The sequence below is a fragment of the Cyprinus carpio genome, chromosome A14 (genome assembly GCF_018340385.1).
Source record: "Cyprinus carpio isolate SPL01 chromosome A14, ASM1834038v1, whole genome shotgun sequence".
In the NCBI taxonomy this organism is placed as follows: Eukaryota; Metazoa; Chordata; class Actinopteri; order Cypriniformes; family Cyprinidae; genus Cyprinus; species Cyprinus carpio.
The window spans coordinates 1,988,922-2,012,892 of NC_056585.1; the positions used below are offsets into that span (position 1 = coordinate 1,988,922).

The 23,971-nt window shown below is 36.7% G+C and overlaps 1 protein-coding gene across 1 annotated transcript; it reads right to left on the reverse strand.

Moving 5' to 3' along the window:
- Nucleotides 1-442: 442 nt before the first annotated feature.
- On the reverse strand, nt 443-23,966 carry LOC109102890 (DNA-directed RNA polymerase I subunit RPA1-like). Its single transcript, XM_042769692.1, has 34 exons — nt 23,681-23,966; nt 23,259-23,463; nt 22,842-22,991; nt 22,617-22,724; nt 22,415-22,500; nt 22,243-22,328; nt 20,133-20,213; nt 19,936-20,041; nt 19,682-19,844; nt 18,677-18,853; nt 18,454-18,576; nt 17,922-18,149; nt 15,749-16,003; nt 15,467-15,658; nt 15,152-15,301; nt 11,552-11,735; nt 11,382-11,464; nt 10,363-10,521; nt 10,132-10,230; nt 9,547-9,699; nt 9,148-9,230; nt 8,869-9,034; nt 8,465-8,686; nt 8,098-8,312; nt 7,202-7,369; nt 6,843-6,978; nt 5,847-6,007; nt 5,643-5,772; nt 5,452-5,559; nt 4,303-4,563; nt 1,299-1,496; nt 1,020-1,137; nt 774-938; nt 443-651 (listed from the first exon to the last, which is right to left on the reverse strand). Exons 1-34 carry the CDS (start codon nt 23,755-23,757, stop codon nt 551-553), a joined length of 5,097 nt encoding a protein of 1,698 aa, XP_042625626.1. The 5' UTR covers nt 23,758-23,966; the 3' UTR covers nt 443-550.
- Nucleotides 23,967-23,971: the final 5 nt, after the last annotated feature.

The window sequence follows — 23,971 nt, forward strand, 5'->3', positions numbered from 1 at the left end:
AGTAATCCAGATTACATGTAGTCACTTTTTTTTTTCACTTTATCAGTTATACCCAGCTCTCTCACGGTATGTTACAAAAATCAAACAAATATGAACATATAAATAAGACTACTTAATTTTATCATGTTCCAATCGTATTTAAATATTTTTATTTTTAACTGTAAATATATTGTGTACAGTTATTACAACTTTTCAAATGTGATTTTATGTTTGTGCTTTAGGAAATGGATCATTACTGTCCTTAATTAGGCTTATTTAGCATTTTAAGATAATATTGAGCACAAAATATGTTTTTTTTTCTGCACACATTTAGTGATATACTATCAGCCACTGGTATATAGTCAAGATGTGCGTGTGGGCATTACAGAATTGTGACGGCAGAATAATAATGATGATGATGATAACAACAACAACAACAATAGTAATAACATCAATCATAAAATTACAAGGTCACAATAAAATATTTATTGATATTACAGACAAAAAATATTGCTGTTTGTCACTATGCAGTCCATAACCGTGAGCACATGAATTCTTCAATCCAAGCCCATTACTGTAACGGCTGTTTCAGATCGAAGAGGCCGGTTCCTCCTTTCACAACTTTCCCTACAACCAAGCAAGCTGAGGGCGAATTGAGCTTGTCATAAGAACCTAACAAAAAAAAGCAATAATTTGAGACATGCATGAATAATTAAACTCCCGAACAACAATTAAACTATACTACTAATCATTATCAACAATATGCATCATTAAATTAGGAAAGACTATTATACCCAGCATTGTGGCTTGCTTTAAAAACTTGTAACTGGTCTCAAAGGTCATCTGTTGCAGCGGGGAGCTGTTAGATTGAATGCCAAATCTGTTTAGAGGCTTGTACACCCCCTCGAAACACATGTAGTCAGCCACTAGAGAGAGATGGCGTGGGTCCACCTCGATACCTGTGAACAGAGGAACCAGTCAGATCTCCAGTGAAACACACACTGCTATGAGTGTCAAACAGTCCTGTTCTGCTTTATTACCATAGACAGCAAACACATCTTTAATCTCCTTCTCTATGACTCTGAGGGCCACCTCAATACCGTACGTGTTGGCCATAGCATGAACCTCGTTGGAGTATAACCTGTTCAAGTCCAGGATCTAGTACAACAAAACAGATTGTATTACATGCCATATTTGGACAGCTGATAGCAATACACTAGAGTATCATGTATGCATGTAGGGATGTTAATCCGTCCCTGTATGCATGTACAATGAAATTCAAAAGACAGAATAACGACGTTGGATTGTATTGAACTCACATCGGCATGTCTGAACATCTCATGCATGTTGATGCCCTCTGTGTTGAGCACCATCTCTTTTTTGCCCTCCTTTGTGGTGACTTCATTTAACAAGCAGCGTGTGATACCCTTGGTCTTGATGACAGCGTTCTGAGCCTGCTTCACCACCACTGACGTGAGGTCAAAGTGCACTTTAGTGAGGGGTAGGACCATGGTCAGCTGTCAAACAGAAGCAGCAATGCATTATGGATAAGGCGTTAAAGTGAGCACATGATTCTTCAATCCATAGACCATTACTGTAACGGCTGTCAGATCGAGGCCGGTTCTTTGTCACAACTTTCCCTACAACAAGCAATTTGTCAAATTGAGTGGTTTTCATAAGAACCTAACAAAACAAGCAAATAATTAAAGTGCATAAAATAATTAAGTGGCTCCAAGTGCTAAAGAACTGAAACTGCTAAACTGAAGATTAGAAGTGAAATCAAGGTCATTATCATGAGGGCCTTATGCAGCATTGGAAACCATGTGCACATTGTGTCTGTTTAAAACTGTATGGTCATCAAGGACACTTTGCAGGCATGAGCTGCATAGATTGAATGAGGATCTGTTTAACTTGTACACCACCTCGAAGACACATGTAGTCTGCCACTAGAGAGAGATTTAAGGTCCACCTCGATAAGGTGTGAATATTAAACCGCATGCGCAGGCTCTCAAATGCCAGATTCAGCTCTAAAACACTAAACCTCACACCCAGAAAATAAAAAACCACAATCTCATTCCCCCAAAGCCACACGCCAGAGATCCAGCATGGTGCCGGAAAACTTTAAGCCCTGATTATGGATATGAATGCACCCCGATTGGAGTATATGAATGTTCAAGTACCAGTTGATGTAAAAAAAACAGCTTTGGTATTGGATACCTAGTTTGACTAATATGATGTTTCTATTACATATATATATAGGTATGACCATATGCGCCGTTCATACGGGACATGTCCTGTATGGATTTAATATTGCCTAAAACATCCAAAGCAGTTTGACCAATAACACTCACATCGGCATACATAATCTCACCATCGTGGGGCCCCCAGCGTGAGAGGCGAGATCTACAGGGAACAATCAAAGCGATGCAAATATGCGCAGCGTGTTTGTACCCTTCGTTCGACTTGATGACACTGTTCCAAAAAAAAAACCCAAAAAAAAAAAAAAAACAGCAAAGGTGCCGAGAGCGATCCGAAAGCATAAGGAGCCATGGCTCTGCTCTCTAGTTCTCATGAATGTCGCACAACGATGGACCTGCAAACAGCCAAAACCTGGATATTTTAGGTATATGCACTACCATTCAAAATTTTGGGGTTGGGAAGATTTTATAAATGTTTTTGAAAAAACAAAAAAAAAATTACATATAAATATATATGCACTACCATTCAAAATTTTGGGGTTGGGAAGATTTTATAAATGTTTTTGAAAGAAGTCAAAACACGCTCATAGTAAAATATTACCACCATTAAAATAACTTTTCTATTTTAATATATTTTAAAATGTAATTTATTCCTCCGATGACTGAATTTTCACAGCCATTACAGTGACACTTGATCCTTCTGGAATCATTCTTATATGTTGATTTGGTGCTCAATGAAAACAGCTGTGCTGCTTCATATTTTAATGAAAACCTTATGATACATTTTTTTATTTTTTTTTTATTATTAAATGTGCCCTTGTTAAAAAGAATTAAAAGAAAAAATCTTACTGACCCCAAACCTATGAATGGTGATGAAATTCTGAAACTTATTTTACAATTTTTAATCGAGTATAGTTGAAATATTAGCAGATTAATGCATCTGACGTATATATTGCTTTATATACACTACCGGTCAAAAGTTTGGGATCTGAATGATTTTAATGTTTTTTACAGGAGTTTCTTATGCTCATCAAGGCTGCATTTATTTGATCAAAAATACAGGGAAAAACATAATATTGTGAAATATTATGATGATGTAAAATAACGTTTTCTTTTTTAATATGCATTAAAATCTAATTTATTCCTGAGATGCGCAGCTGAATTTTCAGCAACATAACTCCATTTTTCAGTGTCACATGATCTTCAGAAATCATTCAAAACAAAAATATTCTAGCAATATACACTACAATTCTAATACTTTTTAGGACCTCTGATACTTTTTTCAGGATTCAGTGATGAACTAAAATTTAAAAAGAACAGCATTTATTTAAAACAAATATTTTCTAGCAATATACACTACAATTCAAAAGTTTGGGGTCAGTAATTTTTTATTCTTGCTTTTTTGAAAGAAATTAAAACTTTTATTCAGCCAGGATGTGTTAAATTGTTAAGAAGTGATAGCAAAGATTTATATTTTGAATAAATGCCTTTTTTTTTTTCTTTTTTTTTTTTACTTTTTATTCATCAAAGAATCCTGAAAAAAGTATTGCAGTTTCCAAAAAAATATTTTGCAGCACAACTGTTGCCAACATTAATAATTCTAATAATAAATCAGCATGGTTTCTGAAGGATCGTGTGACACTTTATACTGGAGTAATGGCTGATGGAAGTTCAGCTTTGCATCACAGAAACAAATTATATTTTAAAGGATATTAAAATAGAAACCATTATTTTATATTGTAATAAAATTTTTGCAAGATTACAGTTTTTTTTCTGTATTTTTGATCAAATAAATGCAGCCTTGATGAGCATGAGACTTCTTTAAAAAATACCATTAAGTATAACTGACCCCAAACTTTTGACCGGTAGTGAATACACACACACACACACACACACACACACACACACACACACACACACACACACACACACAAAATTATAATTTATATAACTGATACTTTATAACGGGTATGGTAACAATGCATGGTATTAGGAATTGGTATGCAAGCATTTTTGTTTTTAATAGCATCAAAGTGTACAAATAGTTTCGCTGCATCCCTCAAGAGCATAAAATGTATAAATGAAGATACTGGTACTGATTTAAGATCAACTGATTTGTACACACCTCACACCATAGCCCATTTTTGGTGTCATATTTGTAGTCCTCAATGGCGGAGCTCAACTGAAGCACAGTGCTGATCCTCATGGAGTCCTGTGAAGCTCCCTCCAGCTCTTCAGAGATGTCAGGACTCTGGTGTGCTGATTGGCTTTCACCAGACCCTTCCTCAGAGTTCTCCTGAGAACCTGCCTCTTCCTGTCTGTCCTCAGCCACATCCTCCAGTTCCTCATCGATGGCCTCCTCTCCCTCCTCACTCTCATAGTCTACCTGAAGGTTCAGAGCACAGACACAGGATTTTACTTCCGTGATGCAGAAAACGCAGATGGAATTGTAGAATACAGTCATGAAAGTGGAATTTGCTGTATAAATATCATGGAATTTGGCAAAATTTACAATGAATGAGCTTGTACAGGAATCAAACCACGATATGGACTACTTTCTATGAATATTAAACCACAAAAAGACTAATTAGATATGAAGTCTACATGTTGTGCATGTTTTTGTGTGAATGAGCAGTGCAGTTTCAACACTTGTGTTTTCAGCCTCTACTGTCTCACTATATGAGGACATGAACTTCATTTTCATCACTTGACCAGCATTTCATTTAATTTATCGTCATACACACACACAAACTCAAAGGTCAAAAAAGTTTGGTTTAACTTGAAGAAACTGTGACAGAAATATATTACTTTTATTATTAAAATAATATTTTTTTAAGGAGCATAACTACTTTTTTCATTCATGGTTTAAACTGTGATGAACATCTGTTGTGGAAGACTTTACGGAATTGGTCAAATTTTATTTGAATACACTTTAAAACAAATGTTTCAAGTTTTATGCATGCTGTTTTTGATAACACATTTGCATGAAATCATAAAACACAAAGTTTAGAAAAATGAGCCAAAACAGAATTTCTGAAAAAAAGTAAACACTTCATAGTGCACTATTTATTGTTAAAAGTTTAAATTATTAAACTGCTGAAGTTTTTTTTTTTAGTTGAATTGATCAGATCATGTTTTTTGTTTATTAAAATTTAATTAAAGTGGCTTGTTTAGAAAAGGTCACGATTATGACGCAGAAGCACATGCCCACTCAAAAGAATTGTGCACAATAAGAACATGAATATATATTTAGATATAGGGTGAATTCGGATACCTCCTCTTCTTGTTTTTCTTTTCTCCTGGAATCTGTGGCATCAGTATCCCCTTCATTGGCCTCATCATCCACAATCCTGTTGTTTTCTGCTTCCTCGTCGGCATCATCCTGTGGAGAAGTCAAGCATACTGCTGTCGTTACATGTTTAAGGCACGGCAGCAGCACACGCGTGGCCTGTTGTGACTGTCTACCTCTTTGTGTGCAATGGCACCGGCATCTCGATCATTGTCACTCGCCGTGGCTTTGCGTGTATCCACCACATTGACAGCCGCCAGTTTAGCACTCAGCTTCTTAATGGCCTCCAATAGCATGCGAAAGAACCTGTAACGTACAAATAAGATATCAGGGAAATCCTCTGCAGTGAAATGGCTGAGGCAATGTTGTTTTAAGCGTACTTCTGCTCCATGAAATGAAGAATCTCATTAGGGGCGAGTAGCTTGTCTTGCTGGTATCGCTCAGGGGGCAGGAAGTGGAATGAGAGATTGAACACACGTGACTTCTGGCTCCGTTTCTCTACCGAGCGGAAAGTTTCTATCACATCCACTTTGTGAAGCACCTGCACACGGAAAGATTTAGTGCACATGGACGTTTATACATTCATAACAACAGTCCACCTGATTGACCTTCATCAATCCTTTCCAAACCTCTATGGTATTCTTTTACTGTAAAAACAAAAAGATGTTTTGGAGTATATCCATATTTCCACATGAGGAAAGTCAATGGGTAATGGGTGGGAAGCTCCACAAACATCTAAGAAAAATGCACCACAAATGGTCAACATGGCAGTTTGATATAATGCTTTTAATCACCATTTGTTCTTGCTTTCTCAATAAAAGGAAAACGATATCATCATTTCTTCACCCTCCTGTCATTCCAAACCCATATGACGTATGTTTATCTTCGAAACACAAATTAAGGTATTTTTTATGAAACCTGATATATTTCTCTCTACCTACAAAAACAAAAAACAACAAAAAAAACATACAACAACAAACCATTAATAAACAATCATCTTTATATAAATAACAAACATAATTTAAGCTTTTATTCACATATGTGTACTTGCTGTGTGAGAACCAATGAGGTTTGACAACTTGGTTTTATATGGATTATTTATATAATGTCTTTATGTACTTTTTGAAGTTTTGGTTGCGTGGACTTGGAATGGAGAGACCAGAAAACCCTCACAAGTTTCATTAAAAATATTTTAATTTGTGTTTAGAAAAATATTTTGAAACAACACGAGATTGAGTCAAATTTATGTCATTTAAGTTTCCATATTTGAACACACATGACCATGAATAAGACTTGAGCTCTATAGCGGAGAGGAAAACGTTTTCCTGAATAACACAGCTCAGTCACAAGTAAACACTGAAACAAGTTGTGCTCACCTCTGACAAACACACACGCGTTAACTTCTTCCGCAGCGTCTTCACACGTTTCAAGGCTTTCTTGTTCACCAGAACTGGAATGCTCATCATGGGGGTTTTGATGTTAGAGCTCGCAACCATGAGTATTTCTCTTAATCTATAGAAGATGATTTCATATTGAAAGATTTTTTTTTTTTAGGTGAATCTCAAAAACACAAAAACAGTAATACGTGAAGTCTGCAAGTCAAGTTGTTTACGTTAACATTTCACCTTTTTAATGAAGAAGAGAGCTCGATAGCATATTAGTTTTTGATTTAGCATTTGTACAGAGAACCACGGAATTTTACTGACATTAATATTGCTACTAAATGAAACCTGACCTTGGGATACCCAATGTGACATTCATCTCTCCTCTGCCGGCGAAGTGGAAGGTATTGAGGGTCATTTGGGTGGACGGCTCACCGATGCTCTGCGCTGCCAGCAGACCCACGGCCTCTCCGGGGTCACACAGAGATCGCTGCCATTTCAGCTGTAGCAGATTCCTCAATCTGTCAGCACACACAGAGTGAACACAACACTGATCACAAAATGATAAAGTACTGATCATTCCAATACATGAAACTAGTTATTTTATTTCTTTACTCCAGTGGTTCTCAACCAGGGCCCACAGCGAAAACCTCCAAGGGAGAATCATGATGACTTCAAATTATTACAAATAAGACAAAACAAGCATTTAAATAGGTTAAAATAAATAAATAAATAAAAATCAAGGTATTTCTTATTTTAATACACAGCTGGAAATCTGAGGTACCCTAATTTTAAAATTGATTCTAGACCTGTAAATGTTATGTTAATTGATCAAATTCAAATCTCTGAAATATTTTATCAAGTAGAAATTGGGAGAGTAAAATAAATAAATAAATAAACATAACTTTTTTAAAACTGCAAAAATCATGTAAATTAATTTGTTCAAAAGAGTGGGATCCCTGAAGGACATTCAGTCACTTATAAAATTTCTGGAATTCTGTAACTTATTTTAATATAATTATTTTGGTTACTTAAAGATATTCCTAGTTTCTGTAAATGAAAAAAACAAAAAACAAATGTAATTTCAGCATGTGTATCATAGGACACATATACGCCTATATTAAATATCATTGTGCACAAAGGAGAACCACTTTAGACTGACGACAATTTTCCAAATTTAAAAGTCTAGAAATGGCCTTTTAATCCAGATATAATAATTTAATGTTGAACAGTCAACAACGAGTCTTACCTATCTGTGTCAGTGATTTCAGAGGAGGTCTGAAATTCCTGCTTGACACTGAACTGATCCAGGTAGGACTCAACAATGGAGTCAAAGGTCTCAGACACTGAACCGAAGCAGATGTCCGGCCGGTAAAGACCCAGACACGGGTCCGGACAATGAGACGTCTTCTTTAAATACTTCTTACGGCCAGACTCATCCAGAGCTCTCCAATTCTCCAAGAGCTAAACACACAAAATCTCATTGTCATGTATGTAAAGTGCACAAGTGCAAGTCATACGGTGTTATTTTGAGAATGTCTGGTTAATTGAAAGTACTTTACAGGATGCCATTGTGAGACATTCGTAAACTAAAACCCCTATAACTGCTTCAGTACCTGCAGAGTGGCTGGCTCTCTCCCATTGGCCAGTGTCTGGTCTTCGATTTGAGATTTCAACTTGCTCAGTTTCTTCTGCGAGTAGAGCAAGAAGGCACCATCTCTGGGTGAAACATGCTCATGTTTGGCTTTCCATCTCTTGATGGCTTTAAAGTGATTAAATGCTGCCTCTGGGTGCATTTTAGCCAGAACTTCATCCAAGCACTTCGACTTTCTGATAACCTAGACAATAGTGCATTATATAAAATGTTAAATGACTTGCTCCATCAATGCAACTTTGCTCAGACATGTCTATGCAATCCTATCATAATCATGATCACAATTTGTGCTTCTCTCAATTAATCAATCAATCATAATTGTCTGCAACAGTCACCATTATAATTTTTGCCCTAATGTACAGTTACCTCGTAGTTGTCTTTGATGAAAGGGAACTGCTGCGGCTGTAGGAACTGGGTCTTGGGGATGTCCAGGCCGTCCTCTCCGTAAAGAAACTGGACCACACTTCCATCACTGTCTCGCACAGTCAGATCATACTGGACCACCAGACCTTCTAGATGCTTGATCACACACCTGAAATGCCCAATGACATCAGATTTCTTGACAGAACAGCACATCACTACAGAATAAAAGGATCTCATGAGGATTTTAGACTGCATGCTGTTTTCAGTCAGAACCAGATCTACCTCTGCAAATAACCAGATCGACTGGTTTTGACAGCAGTGTCCACGAGACCTTCACGACCAGCCATACAATGGAAAAAGAACTCCTGAAAATAAAGACAGCCTCCAGTTAAATAAAATCAAAGTTTCATTTTTCCACACAAAATTAATATTATTATTAAAAGTAAGATTTTTGAGATTCGTGCTTGACTGCCACCATAATGCTAGGATGTTACTACAGGGTTGCTAGTGTATTCACCCTGACAAGCCGCATGATTTGAGGTATCATTTATGTCCACAGCCCTAACTATGCAGTACGAGTTTAATCCTTGGGGTTAAGGGCTTGAACAAACCCTTTTGATTAATTTTGTCCACTAACGAGGCTGTGCTTTCACAATTAAGAACAGTCCAGTCTGAACATACAGGAGGTTTGATTCCCGTCAAGAATCTGCCAGTTACGAATCCTCCGGATCGCGGCTGAGGTTCATAGGGCTGAAAGCAGGGCAGGGACTTCCCAGAAGGCATCAGTGGCGGCCGGCGGCCCTCCAGCTCAATCTGACCCAATAAACAGGAGATCTGCACATACACAGGAACTTGGTTCAGAGGAAGATCACGGCTGAATAACATGCCATGCTAACATCTGCCATTACCTGACCCTATCATTGTCATAATTCATCAACAGTAGATCATTAACAATCACTTGGCATAAATGTGCAGTAGTGATGGGAGAATCAAAGCTTTTTAAAAGGTTTTGAACCTTGAAGCAGTTTTGCAATTTCAAATTTTAATAAATCAAATTGTTTAACATAACTTTTTTTAATATTATCACATTCATGATTTTCTGTCCCCAAATTTAAGACCACTTAAAATGAAAATTACAACTTTTTTTATACCATTTAAGACTCATTTTGATCACATTTAATGAAGACATTTTAAAGACACACAGGAACACTGTAAAAGTAATTATACTAAAAACACTGTTGTATTCAGATAATGCAGAAACATTACCTGCATAGTATTAACAGTCGAACCCTTGGCTCCTGACTGCACCATCAGCTGGAGGTTGTTTTCTGGGAAGGAGCGGTGAAGACCCAGCGGCATGCACACCTGATAACAACAGATCACAAGTGATGAAACCCACTGAGACATACAGAGAGATTATGATTCCACAGCGAGAAACAAAAGAAACACTTTAAATTCAAGCTCTGCAATTTCAAGATGTCCCGTTTCGACGTGCACCTTGTTGATGTTGTTGTTCACTTGATTGACCTCCTCTTTAAACTTCAGGTCCACCATGTTGAAATCTCTCTGGTCTGTGTTCAGATGTGCGTCTTGCCAGCGTTCTCTGGCTTCAGTGTCTCCAGCAGCTGCAGGCAGGTTAAACGCAGCCTGGAGAGCCTGTTTAAAGCAAGAAAGTAAAAGAATATGAACCTCTGGTTTAAGGCAAGGCAAGCACAATGTTGGACGAACACACAAAGAAATGAAGGTGTGAGACAAAAAACATCCAGAGGGCAAAAGATCCACAGCCACCCACACACTCTTCACAGATAGAGAGTGGGAGTATGTGACTGTAAGATTACTGCAAATATTATGCTTCAATATTAATACTAAAAAAGTCAATTATTTGACAAATAATCTTTTGATAATTTCTAAATAGGTATTTTTTTTAAGCATGGAATCTAGAACAGTTGCGCAGCAGGATGCACAGATCACTTCAGTTCATGTTTGGACTCAAAGATGAGTAGATGTTTACTGAAGTAAAGTTTAAAAGATTTGCGCACTTGACAAGCAGTAGAGAAATTTACATAAGCAAGCTCAAAGACCTAACATTAAAAAGGAAGTGCATCATTTTATTGTTACTACTGCAGTGAAGTTATTATTAATTTTAATCAATTCATTAAAAAAAAAAGTTACACTTTTACAGTTCCTGATCAAAATGTGCCCATTTTTTTCAAAACTCATGAGGGTTAAAATTTGTCTTTTGTAACATTACTTTAGCTAAACCAAGTCATTTCTCTTAATGAGACACACGACTTTAGTGCTGTCCTCCCTGTTAATTTTCTTGCCATCTGTAAATAATCATGTTATAATTAATAAACTTTACTAATAATTCATCAATTAAAGCTTGACCAGAGGATATTTCTAAAGTAAACCAAACAAAATAAAATAAACCCTAAATTAAATCACAACAAAATCATTTTTCCATCCAGAAAACTAAACGGTTCAAGGTCCTATGAAACAGGAATGATCTGGTGTACCTTGGAGCCACATGTGACTGACTTTTGGATAATTTTCCTTCTCTGTTTGTTGGCTCCATCTTTTACTAGAATATCTTCCACACCTGTCAAAAAAAACAACAACATAGTTTAATACAAAATTCTACCGTGTCTGTTCACCGAGATAAGCTGGTACTGAGGCGTGATCTTACCCAAGGTGAAACCGCGGTACAGCTGCAGGTAGGCAGTGAAGAGTCGTGCCAGACAGCTGAGCAGTTTGCCGCTGGTCTCTCCTCCGTAGAGCTCGTAGCAGCAGTGGACCAAACCGTACGCTGAGCTGCCATAGTGAGCTTTATCCAGAACTCCCAGCAAGAGCTCTCCCTGACGAATGACCACCTGAAAAACACAGTACATTACTATACAGGACAATCATGATCAGCTTTCTTACACAAAACAGGTTTTATTACATGCGTCCCTGTTTGGCGCTCCATGACTTCATTGTGTAATGAATACATGAGCTACTCTGTTGACAGTTATATAGTAAAAATATAGTAGAACACAAAATACAAATACAAACATAAATGAATAAGAACAATTATAAAAAAGTATTACACAGACATTTCTAAACAAGATATTTGAAATATACTTTTGAAAGAAATTGTAAAAGTTTTTCTGGGTCCATTTTCTGAAACAAGTCCTTAAGAGTTTGTCCTGTTAATAACCTTTTGTCTCATGACATTAAATATTGGACAGACCAAAAGCACATGTTTCTGTGTTAAATGTTTTTTGTTTTTATCATATTTAGTCAACCTATCCTTTTTTTTGTTGTTGTTTAGTCAAGTTTTCGTTGTCTAATTTTAGTTCAAATTTGGTCAATGTGAACTTGTGGATAAATTTCTAATCACTAATTATTATTATATATAAATAATTATATAATTAATTGCTCAAAACTATAATCATGACTAAAGATAATGATTGTTGTCATCTGAGGAATTTCATCCGAATTATCGCACTTCCACCAATAACTACAAATAAAGAGAATGTCAGCTCATATACAAGGTTTATTTTACCTTATTTGCTTTACTAATTTAATTATTACAGAAAATATCACACTCTCCACATAATGAAAACTTGTAGTTTATCTCAAAAGTTAAAACAGTGAAATTCTTAATATTAATTCCAAATTACAGACGTGTTTTTCAATTGAAACAAAACACAAACATTTACTCAGCAACCAATCACAAACAATATAGTCGAGATCCATGTTTGGATTATTTACAGTTGGCCAGTCAGAAGGTTTATTAGGGATGTATCGATTAACCACGAGCCAGCTGAAAATCGATTCAAATATCTGACGATTCAAATCGGTTGAGATGCTAAACAATTGTGATTCAATTAGGGGAAGGAGTTTATATGAATGTATGTCTGAGGGGAACTTACTGTCTTTAGAAAGGTTCAAATGGTATTTTTTCTTTTCATCTCACCTCTGTATAATCCATATTAAAGTTCATAAATGCAGCACTGCTTTGTTTACGGCGGAAACCAAGGAAAGGCTTTAAGCGCCACCTGCTGGCAGAGAGTGAATCTGCGTCTCGTTCAGCTCGTCTGCTGTTTCTATTTCATGCAGATATTTTTTATAAACCATTCTGTTTTTGCTTCAAATTTCTAAATTCTACAATCTAATTTAGATTAAAAACTGCTCATGTTGCATATATGCAGCATCTTTGTTTGGATCACGATTAAAATGCAGTGGTTGCCTCTAATTTAAAATGGAAAGAGCACAGACAAAACCTTATTTTGTTTATATGAAGAGACTTATTTTATTTTTTACTTATTTGATTTGGGGCTTGTTTTAAAATTTTAATTTAGTTTTGTTATTTACATATTTAAATTTTGTTATTTAGCAGGCGCTCTCATCAAAAGCAACTTACAAATGAGGACAACAGAAGACAATAGAAGATACTCAACAGGTGAAACTTCAAAATTATCTAAGCTAACAGAGTGTGTTAAAAATGTAAAAGATTGGATGACCAATAATTTTCTCCTATTAAATTCAGATAAGACAGAGATATTACTTAATTGGACCAGAAAACATTACACAGAATCTCGTAGATTACAATTTGCAGTTAGACGGATGTACTGTTACTTCCTCTACTGTCAAAAATCTGGGTGTTATATTAGATAGCAACTTGTCTTTTGAAAATCATATTTCCCATGTTACAAAAACAGCATTCTTCCATCTTCGAAACACTGCCAAGCTACGAAACACGTTACCTGTTCCTGATGCAGAAAAGCTAGTTCATGCGTTCATGACCTCTAGACTGGACTATTGTAATGCACTGCTAGCTGGTTGTCCTGCATCCTCAATAAACAAGCTACAGGTAGTCCAAAATGCAGCGGCTAGAGTCCTTACCAGGTCAATAAAATATGATCATATTACCCCAGTTTTACAGTCTCTGCACTGGCTACCTATTAAGTTCCGTATCAGTTACAAAATATTATTACTTACTTATAAGGCCCTTAATGGCTTAGCTCCTGCGTATCTAACTAGTCTTCTACCAAGCTACAACCCATCACGCTCCCTAAGGTCACAAAACGCTAGACTTTTGATAATACCTAGGATAGCAAAGTCAACTAAAGGAGGTAGAGCTTTTTTTTCTGGAATAGCCTTCCTGATGATGTTCAGGGTTCAGACACAATCTCTCTGTTTAAATCTAGATTAAAAACACACCTCTTTGGCCAAGCATTCAAATAATGCATCTCATAATTTTGGACTGCAGTTATATCTGATCAAATGTGCATTATTATTCTTTAGCTTGGGTTAAACTAATTAATTGTACTTGGCTGGAACAGCAGCTACGCTAATTATGTCTCTATTTGTTTCTCTGTAACTAGGATCTACACAAGCTCCAGTCTGGATCCAGAACACCTGAGAAGAGATGATGCCAACCCCTCAGAGGACCTCAGATGATGCTAACCCAGAGACATCATACAGAACTACCACATTTTGCTATAAGTTTGATTGCATAATTGTTGTTAATAGTGTTAATCGTCTGTTTGTTTACGTCTTTTATTGATGCCGTATGCTCATAAACTGACAGTCACCACTGATAAGCTACTCCTAAATATTGTAGAAACTTAATTTTCTGTAAAGTTGCTTTGCAATGATTTGTATCGTAAAAAGCGCCATACAAATAGACTTGAATTGAATTGAAAAAAAAAATAGAAGTAATCAAAACCAACAAAAGAGCAATGATATGCAAGTGCTATATTAGTATATTATTATAGTGTTACATTTCAATTTCACAAAGAAATGTACAGCATTTTGTCCAAGCAATAATAAAAGGACACATTTAATATATTATTTGTCTTAAATCTCATTTTGTTAAAAAACAATTGTGAATCAAATCGTGAGTGAGTGAATCGTTACATCCCTAATAGCAGACACAGCAAACAGCGCAAACATCCGTGTGAAGGAACACATACTGGCTCTATTACAATTTCATCCGAGCAGCACTTATCTCAATGGAGAGCGCAAAACTCCAAATTACATTTAAACTCTTGACATCTACAAACCCATGGAGGTCAGTATTTTTCTCCTCTATTTTATAAACTACATTTTAGTCTCCTCTTTTTCATTAATGATATTGCATGTTGATATAGTCATAGTTAGAGTTTATTGATTGTCTCATTTTTGTCTAGTCTTAGTCATGCAAAAAGATACAAATATTGTTCATCACAGTTTTTGTTAAAGAAATGAACACTAGTGCGCTGTAACAGCAGCACTATTATAGAGTATATTCCTTAATTACCTGAGATTCACACATGGTTTCCGGCTTGTATCCTGGAACAGGTCTGGGGGGTTCCTTCACCCAGGCTTTACTGGGAATCTTTGCTTTTCCCATCAAGTTTAAAGGGATGCTGTTTTCTGGGATGACATTCAGCAAAAGGGTCGACACCACCTTGAAAAGGCAGCAAAGATTTGGCATTTATGCAAGTCCAAGTATCAACTTTTGTTTTATTTTTGGGCATCTGGAAGGTATCTGTAAGAATGCTATCAGGGAACTCATGCATAAACATATCTGATGACAATACAGATCACACACGCATTAAGATAACTAGATTACCTGCTTTCCAGTCCAGAGAGGCACGGGTTTAAAGAGCGCAGGAGGCAGGAGCTTTACTCTGCCGATCTTGTCCGTCAGGCCTCTGTAGACTAGCGCTGTATACTGATCCCGTGTGAAAAAACAGCCTCGGATGGTCATGCTGGCGCCAGACACCATGTGGTCCTGAATCAGGCCGGCCAATGGCTTCCCATCCTACAGAAGGTGCAGAGACCAGTGAAGAGTTTTCCAAAATGAAAGACAATTCATATTTCAGTCGTTTCTTTTTTCTAGATGAAGACTCACTTTAGGCACTAAGTACTGCTGGTCTGTGCTCACTAGCGTGTAGGCCTCAGCTCTGCCCAGCTCACTCTGAGGGAAGTGAGCGTTCATCTCGTCACCGTCAAAGTCAGCGTTGTAGGCCTTACAGTTGGCGTAATGTAGTCTGAGCACTTTCTCTCCGGGCAGGATGCGAGCACAGTGGGCCTGAATTGATGGTCTGTGAAGAGTGGGCTGACGGTTTAACAGCAGCACATCCCCGTTCTTGATGTGCCGATTTACCTAACAAAGAGAAGCAATTGTCAATGGATTGAATCAACAAATGATACAAAATGTTAATGTTGACTTTGCATTTCCGGTGCACTTGATTCAAAACTACTATATTAATATTTTCTGTGTATTTACAGTAGAATTTGAAGCAACTAGGGGCTGTGCAATATGTTGACTATGCATCTTAACTGTTGTTTCAACCACGTGAAAGCAGATATTATTATGTCACTCACTTCGCAAAAACCAAACACAAACGGATAGTGCAGGAGTTCAATGCGTGGTGTAGCCTAATAAAATACAGTAAGGATGACCCCTAAAGAAACCTATGTTTGTGAAGGTTTTTTTTCTTTTTCTACAAAATACATACCTTTTAATACAGGTAATCAATATCACACAAGCAGGTGTTCTGTTTTTCCGGAATAGCAGCATACTTGCAAATGTGATACTGATTTTACACAACAGTTCAGTAATAATAAACAAAAAGTTAATATTTAGGCTAAAATGAATCCGAATCAATCAAGTCAGTGTTGGAGGGGGTGTGGAGAGACAATGGCTACTCACTCACACATTTTTTGGCAATGCCCTTTGTTGGATAACTTTTGGAAATCCATTTTTACATATATTAATAAAGTAATAAAGTATTGAATGTTGATCTGATAAGAGACCCTCTGATAGCAATCCTGGGGATTAAACCAGTTGTGATACACAGTAGGAAAAAGATGTATTTATTACAGATATTACTGATAGCAGCAAAGAAAGCAATTACAATAAAGTGGCTTAAAAATGAGTCACCAAACCAAGCTGAATGGCTAACAATTTTGAGAAATATTTACACTATGGAAAAAATTACATATTCGTTGAGCTTACAGAGGGAACTTTTTATTGAAAGATGGGCACATTAATGACGTTGATGGAGGACCATTAGAACTAACTGGTTATATTTGCCAGGGGAACTTGAATACAACCCATGTTTTGTTTTAAGTTGATGTTTGTTTTGTTCAAATTGTTTGCTTTAAATGTTGTTAATGATTTTCTTATTTCTTCTTTTCCTTGTATTTTTGGACATATTTTTCTGTGGAATTGATCATACATGTAAGGATGCGTGAATGTTATGATCCCCTGTAAAGGATATTGTTTCTGTGTGCAAGTAATTATTGTAAAAGGAGATCTGAAGAACATTCAAAATAAAAAATAAGTAACAAAATAAAAAAAAAAAGTTAACATTTAGAAAAAATGTTGTCCATATTGTCTGTTTTTGCTCTATTTCACCAACACAAACAGTTCCAAACCACAGCAGAACTGTTATGCAACACACAATTTCATCATTTTTAAACAAATCAATCATTCAGCAATCATTGCTTAATTCCTGAATTAATCAGTCTGAACAAATTGGGTGAATAATTGACTCAATGACTCACCCCCACTAACTGATAGTTTTAGTTTCATATTTAAAGTATGATTTAATTCAAAATCATTTCATATTTTAATATTCAAAATATAAATTTTAAATCAAATCTCCTAATACATTTACACTTTGTCTGATTATTCTAATTGAATTTTGATTAAATGTAAGAAAGTGACAAACATTGATGCATACATCTAACATGCTTAGAAAAAAAATCTTATAAAAGCAAAATGCCCCAGGAAAACAATTTAAGGTGGGAAATTTCACCCCTTACTGAAAAAAAAAAAATCACTGCTATGAACTAACTGCTGCACTGAATATGAAAAATATTAAAAACTTTGTGAGTCGGCTATCCAACATCGAGATATTGCACACCCCTAGAAGCAACATTCAATTATTATTACAGGATAAAACTGATTTTATACTGTACGTAGACCAGCTATCTTACAGTATGGCTCATTAAGCCAAATGTTATACAAAATCTACCCAAATAGCAGTGCATCTTTGTCAAGATAACAAACTCACAATCTTCATGGGTATCCTGTGCTGGCCGGTGCTGGGGGTCAGGAGCTGTTTGGCCACGGCTTCTCTCTGGGTCAGGTTGCTGCTGCTGAGGATGGTTCGGGACCCGTCTTCATTAATGACCATGGAGGCTCCAGGGTGGACGCTGGGTCCATTCAGCACCGCCTGCCGGAGTTCCTTCACGTTCCAGGGTGTCACCGGCTGTGGGTACGTCAACTTGGTAGCAAAAACCTAGAGGGACCATATCAAACGACTTTCAAAAACCCCAAATCAATATTAAACACTTTTGTACAATGGCTGCTAAACTCGATATCTCACTGCAAACAATGACAACAGATGAACGCTACTTTCATGCCTCTCGTATAGATCTGAAATCGCTTTCTTTCCATTTCAAAGCAAGTACAGAGAGTTACTACAGCTACTGGACTTCAGTATGAATTGTATGGTGAATATGACATTTAATAAGAAGATGTTCAATAAGCAGAATAACGAAAAGCCAGCTCAAACACTATCAAAAGCTAAAATCCATTCTCACCATTGGTATTCCAATCTCATTGGTTCCGATGTACATATCAGGACAAATGACAGAGCGTGCAGCGTAATCCACACGCTTCCCCATCATGTGTTTCCTGAACAAACCCTCTTTCTTCTCCAAGAGCTGAGAGACACATTCAAAAGAGACGAACACTTCAAAACATTATTTCCCACCTATTTTAGTTCATATTGGCTTGTGATCTTGAGATCTGTCACACGCTGACCTGACGGATGCCTGGGAACTTCTCAGTCATCAGTTTGTCCATGTCGCTGTCAAACACGATGTTGACGTGACTCTGCAGGCGGATCCACATGTTATACAGCTTGTCTGTGAGAGTCAGCCCTTGGATTCCCGTTAAGAAGGTCTGATCTATCTGACTGATCTCTGTAGATTCGCTGGACTGAAGAAATGACAGATCATGAACACATATGGCACTTCTCATAAAAGAGGTGCAAATAAATGGATGGAAATCGCAACTGATTTACGATCATTAAATAATATACACATACAACTGCTGAAATGAAATCAACAAAACACAATATTTCCTCAAAATGTACTGAAAATAATTTTTTTATGTAAAATGATTTATAATGTACTTCCTCAAAATTCATATGATTTTATGGATTTCCCTTGTTAAACACAGAAACATTCGATAAAATGTATACTTTAGGGAGAAACATTTTTCGGACCCTGTGGGGTCAACTTGGGAAGTTGAAATAAAAGGTCAAATTTTCTTAGTTTTTATAAATTGGTTTGTGTTGACTGTATTTGTCATTCAACATTGGTACCAAAATTATGAAAATTATTTCTTACATTCATTTATGAAAAATTTTTCCATATAATTTTTCTACAAACCAAAACAGTCCAAACTACTCAGTAACAGCTCAATTTGGGGTAAATTTGCAATCTTGTTACCCATTCTTTTATATATATATATATATATATATATATATATATATATATATATATATATATATATATATATATATTAATAGGGTGCAACCATAATAAAAAAATAAGACAAAAAAAAACAGTGCAAAAATATTATAAAAAAAATAATATTTAAAAAAGCTCTATAATAATATTTATAAAGCCTTATATGCTTCATGTTAACCACATACACAAAGAAAGATTCATGCAACAAATTAAATAACTCTGATTCACAGTGATAATAATACATTTAGCATTTTATTGTTTTTAGTTTATTGTTAACATAAATTCTTCCCACCTGCTCTATCTCTGTCTGTGTATCTTTAATAGCGTTGGTCTTCTCAGCAGCGATTAGAGCGAGCAGTTTCTGAATGAGGAAATTATCCTTTAACACGGCCTGGAGGTTCACAGTCTGTCCGTTGGTGAACATCTGGTCTCCCAAACGATTAACAGGCCTGTACCTATAAAACACACACACACAAATCATTCAGACAGAGTGATGTCTAACAGGTTGTTGTGTACAGGACATTGTACATACAGTGATAAACGTACCTGCATGGAGGAACCACAAGCAACTCCAAAAAGAAAACTTCAGGGCTGAAGCCTTTCTCCGAGTTGTTCATGTCAAACCCTGAGAACAGATGCTTCAGGAAGAAACCTAGAGATGTCAAAATGATACATTCAAAAAACCTGTTGTTTGCATTATGAAACCTAGAAAGAAAATGGGAATTAAACTCAACCAATGTTACCTTCTTTCTCCCAGAGTTTGATGACGTGTTCTCGCGCCAAACTCGGAGTCAAGAATCCACGTTTGGTTATCAGTGAGTCATCTGGAAGCAAACACAAATACTGTATTTAAACTGCTAAAATACAGGATTATATTTAGCAGTTTCTTTTAAAATATTTAAAACGTTTTCACTGATTGTATTTATTTAGAAAATGTTATTTTCAAAATAATGGCAAAATACGCTATCAATTATAATAGAGTTTGTTATACTATAAACTTACTGATGAAATCCGTTAGTATTAGTCATTACTCCATTCAAGTCTTCATCCATAAAAAACACAACTATATAACTTTTTTTTTTTTTACATTATTTTCTGCATTATATTCAGTTTATCGCATGCACTGATGTTCTCGAAGTGATAACATGCCCTTATGTGGTAAGAAGAAACCCAAAACACCTTCGACCTCCGACACGTTGACACAGCAATGGTGGTTTGATTTTGAATGATCACCAAACAGCAAAGTACGGTCTTATTTAAATGATCACTTTATCTATTGCTTGTTTGAGTGATGTGCTCATTCATTCGGTGAAGTTCAAAAGAAAAAACTGTTTTGCATAATGAAAATACTCACATTGAATTCATTCAGTCATGTCACACAATCACTAAACTTTTGGCTACACTGTGGGCCTGCTCCAAATGCTATTAAAACACTTTGCTTGGATGATATAAGTACTTTTAGAAATTCTTAATTTTATATTTTAGAAAGCCTAATGTTTTGATGGCACTTTACAAAAAATCCAAAAAGAATAATAGGGCTGAACGATATGGACAAAATTTCATATCTCGATTTTAAATGCCAGATATCTCGATATCGATACAATACGGCCGCCCCCCTCCCCACTCCCCCTTTCCCCACCCCTCTCGGGGTCAGGCAGCTGGGGGGGGGGGGTTTGTTTGTTGTTTTTGTTTTTCGTTGTTTTTATATATATATATATACAGAATCTGAATTAAAATGTGTTTGATTTAAGCCTACATTTCAAAATTTTGTGTCAGAAAATGTATTGTTTTTTAAGCCTTTCGCACGTACGATCACACAGGTGTAATCAGTCTAGGCTGGTCCCTGGAGCGTACGATCAAGTGCATCACATGATCAACTGCTAAATTCAAATGTTGCATTTAGCCAGGGACAGGCGCGCTCAGAACTGTCATATATCACAACTTTTCAGTGTTTTCAAAACCACATACTGTTTATTTTAGGTTTCAAACATATAAATTCACATAAGTACTAAAAAAAAAACAATACATTTAGAGTTTGTAAAATACACACTGATGTCTATGGAAGAGGGTAATAATAATCCTTTCCATTATAATTCGACACGTTTTATTCATATCAGATACACATTGTGTAAGTAACTTCAACTTCAATGTTTACTCTATTCTATTCCCAGTTCACCAGCCACTTACTTTTAAGTATTTCGGGAGAAGTGGATGAATTCACGTGTTGTAAACAAAGAGGTTGTAAATCCAACAGATCCGATTCTCTGAACTGCGTCTGCGGCACAAACTAACACGGCGGCGCCCACTCGCGCATACAGCTCAACTAACGCGATCATTATAAAGGTGTTTAAACAACAATATACTTCCACTTGCATGTATTTGACAATCGGAATATCAGATATTTCATGCCATAGCTAACACATTTGTGAATATTCTAAATAATAAAGGAAAAATGACATAAAAGCAAATCAACATTCATTCAGCGCTGTTGCTGCTGCGGTGTGTCACGTGACAAGCAATGACGCGTTCACCAATGGAAACGCCCCCCCCCCCCCCCCTCTCACAATATAGTTCCCACGTCCCTGGTAGTGTGTGCGCGCTGGCTTTAGCGGTGCATTCAAGGGCACTCGTAAAACTGATGTTTGTTGTGACTGCCAGAGTGTATGCAGGGCGAGCGTGGAGAGGGGAAATCTATATCGTCTATATCGTTGCTTTTTTCGATAGTAATATCTTGAAAGTTCATATCTAGATATAGATATGATAACGATATATCGTTCAGCCCTACTGCATAGGAAGCCTAATGTTTTGATGGCTGGTTACAAAAGAGTGCAAAAGAGTGAAATGTAAACTCACCGTCCTTTTCTGTGCTTGCTGTGGATGATCCATGTGTGACGATGAGTTTGCTGTTGTGTTCTCTGCGCACAGTCACTCTGCTGGCTCTGAAACACACACAGACACATTCTCATGGCAGAACGCACACATGATTCACTTAACAATGAGAGAAGGCGGAAGAAGTTGAGCTCACCTGCAGTTCGGACATTTCCTTGGGCCCATGTGTATTCTCCAGAAACTGTTAATGAGACTGGACTTTTTCTCGCAGATATGCTTAATCTGAAATCAAAGCAAATTTATAAATGCAGTTAGAAAGTACACAGAGACAATAACACGAATAAAGTAAAAGATATGTAGAAGACAAAACAGATGAGGTGGATGAGTTTCAGACTCACCGGGGCAGTGTGCTGCTGGTCTTCCCTGGCTTTAAGAATGGGTGTGATGAACGCCTCCAGAGCTTCTTGGATTTCTATTCCAGATGGTTGAGCATTGACCTCCACCAATTGGAGAGGATGACAAAAACCGCAATATATAAGCACTTCAGTCCAGTGAATGATGCTTCTCTCTACAAGACAAATCGCTATGACCTTCACGAGAATAGCTCTTCAATATTTTCTGACCTGATTGAGAACGTTCTCAAGCTCATACACCTCCGTCATCGCACCCACGTCCAGGAGCTTCAGCTGGCCCAGCAGTAAATGAACAGCCGTTCTGGGACACTTCAACATATGGCATCCCAGGCATGAACCACGGATGAGCAAATATAATTTCTGTAAAGACATTGACGTTAGGGCTTACACTAGGTATAGTTCTTATATATACACATGCATGCATATATATATATATATATATATATATATATATATATATATATATATATATATATATATATATATATATATATATATATTAGTCCTACGAGGTAACAAAAGTATAGAAAAGAATAGAATGACAGACTATTAACCCCATATGAACAAACACACACATAATTGTATAAAACTGTAAAGGAGGACATGCAACTGCACAATGACACTTACATCAAAAAACATCGGGTTGTAGACGGGAAGGGGCAGATCTACGTGACCAAAGTGGCCAGGACAGCTGGTGAAGTCTTGCATGCAGGTGGAGCAGATCTCCTTGTTATCAGCTGGACCCAGCGCCAGGTCATACAGCCCGTTAGCGGCGGCATTGCCCACATTATCCAGCAGCTGGGAATTAGTGATACTTTTCACACTCAGCTTCCTGTGACACAGATAACACAGGGAAGGTTTATGTATAGAAATAAATATTATTGTTTTACTGCTTACGTTTCACTCAAACGTAACGAAATAGACATGGCATGTCTTAACTGTATGTTTTTGACAGGCATTAACGATACGTGTCTTCACAGTAATACGCACCTGAGCTCCGGCTAGTTTTTAGCTGTGTTGGGCATGAGTTGTTGCAAGTGTATTATTACCTTATTTCATCGGCGGAGAACAAGCCAAACGACATGCCCTCTAATCGCCTCCATGGTGTTTCTTTTGAAAACAGCATTTTCCTAAAAGTAAATACATAAATCAGAAGAGAAATCTCTCTGTATTCTCCGTGTGCGTCATGTGGAGCTGTAGCACGTGGGAACGTTTTCTGAGCGAGCGGACGAGACCAAATAACACAACAGGTACATATGACTGGAACATGTACAGAAGCGAGAGAAGTAGAGACGTTGGCATTTAAAACAATAGCAGATAATAATTATAAGCTAGTGAAA

Excerpts from the sequence above, each read along its gene's own strand:
- LOC109102890 (XM_042769692.1), bottom strand. The coding sequence starts at position 23,757 with ATGCTGTTTTCAAAAGAAACACCATGGAGGCGATTAGAGGGCATGTCG. Across the intron at positions 22,329-22,414 it reads AGGAAATGTCCGAACTGCAG|AGCCAGCAGAGTGACTGTGC; the intron begins GTGAGCTCAACT and ends TGTGTGTTTCAG. Across the intron at positions 8,687-8,868 it reads TCATCAAAGACAACTACGAG|GTTATCAGAAAGTCGAAGTG; the intron begins GTAACTGTACAT and ends ACTATTGTCTAG.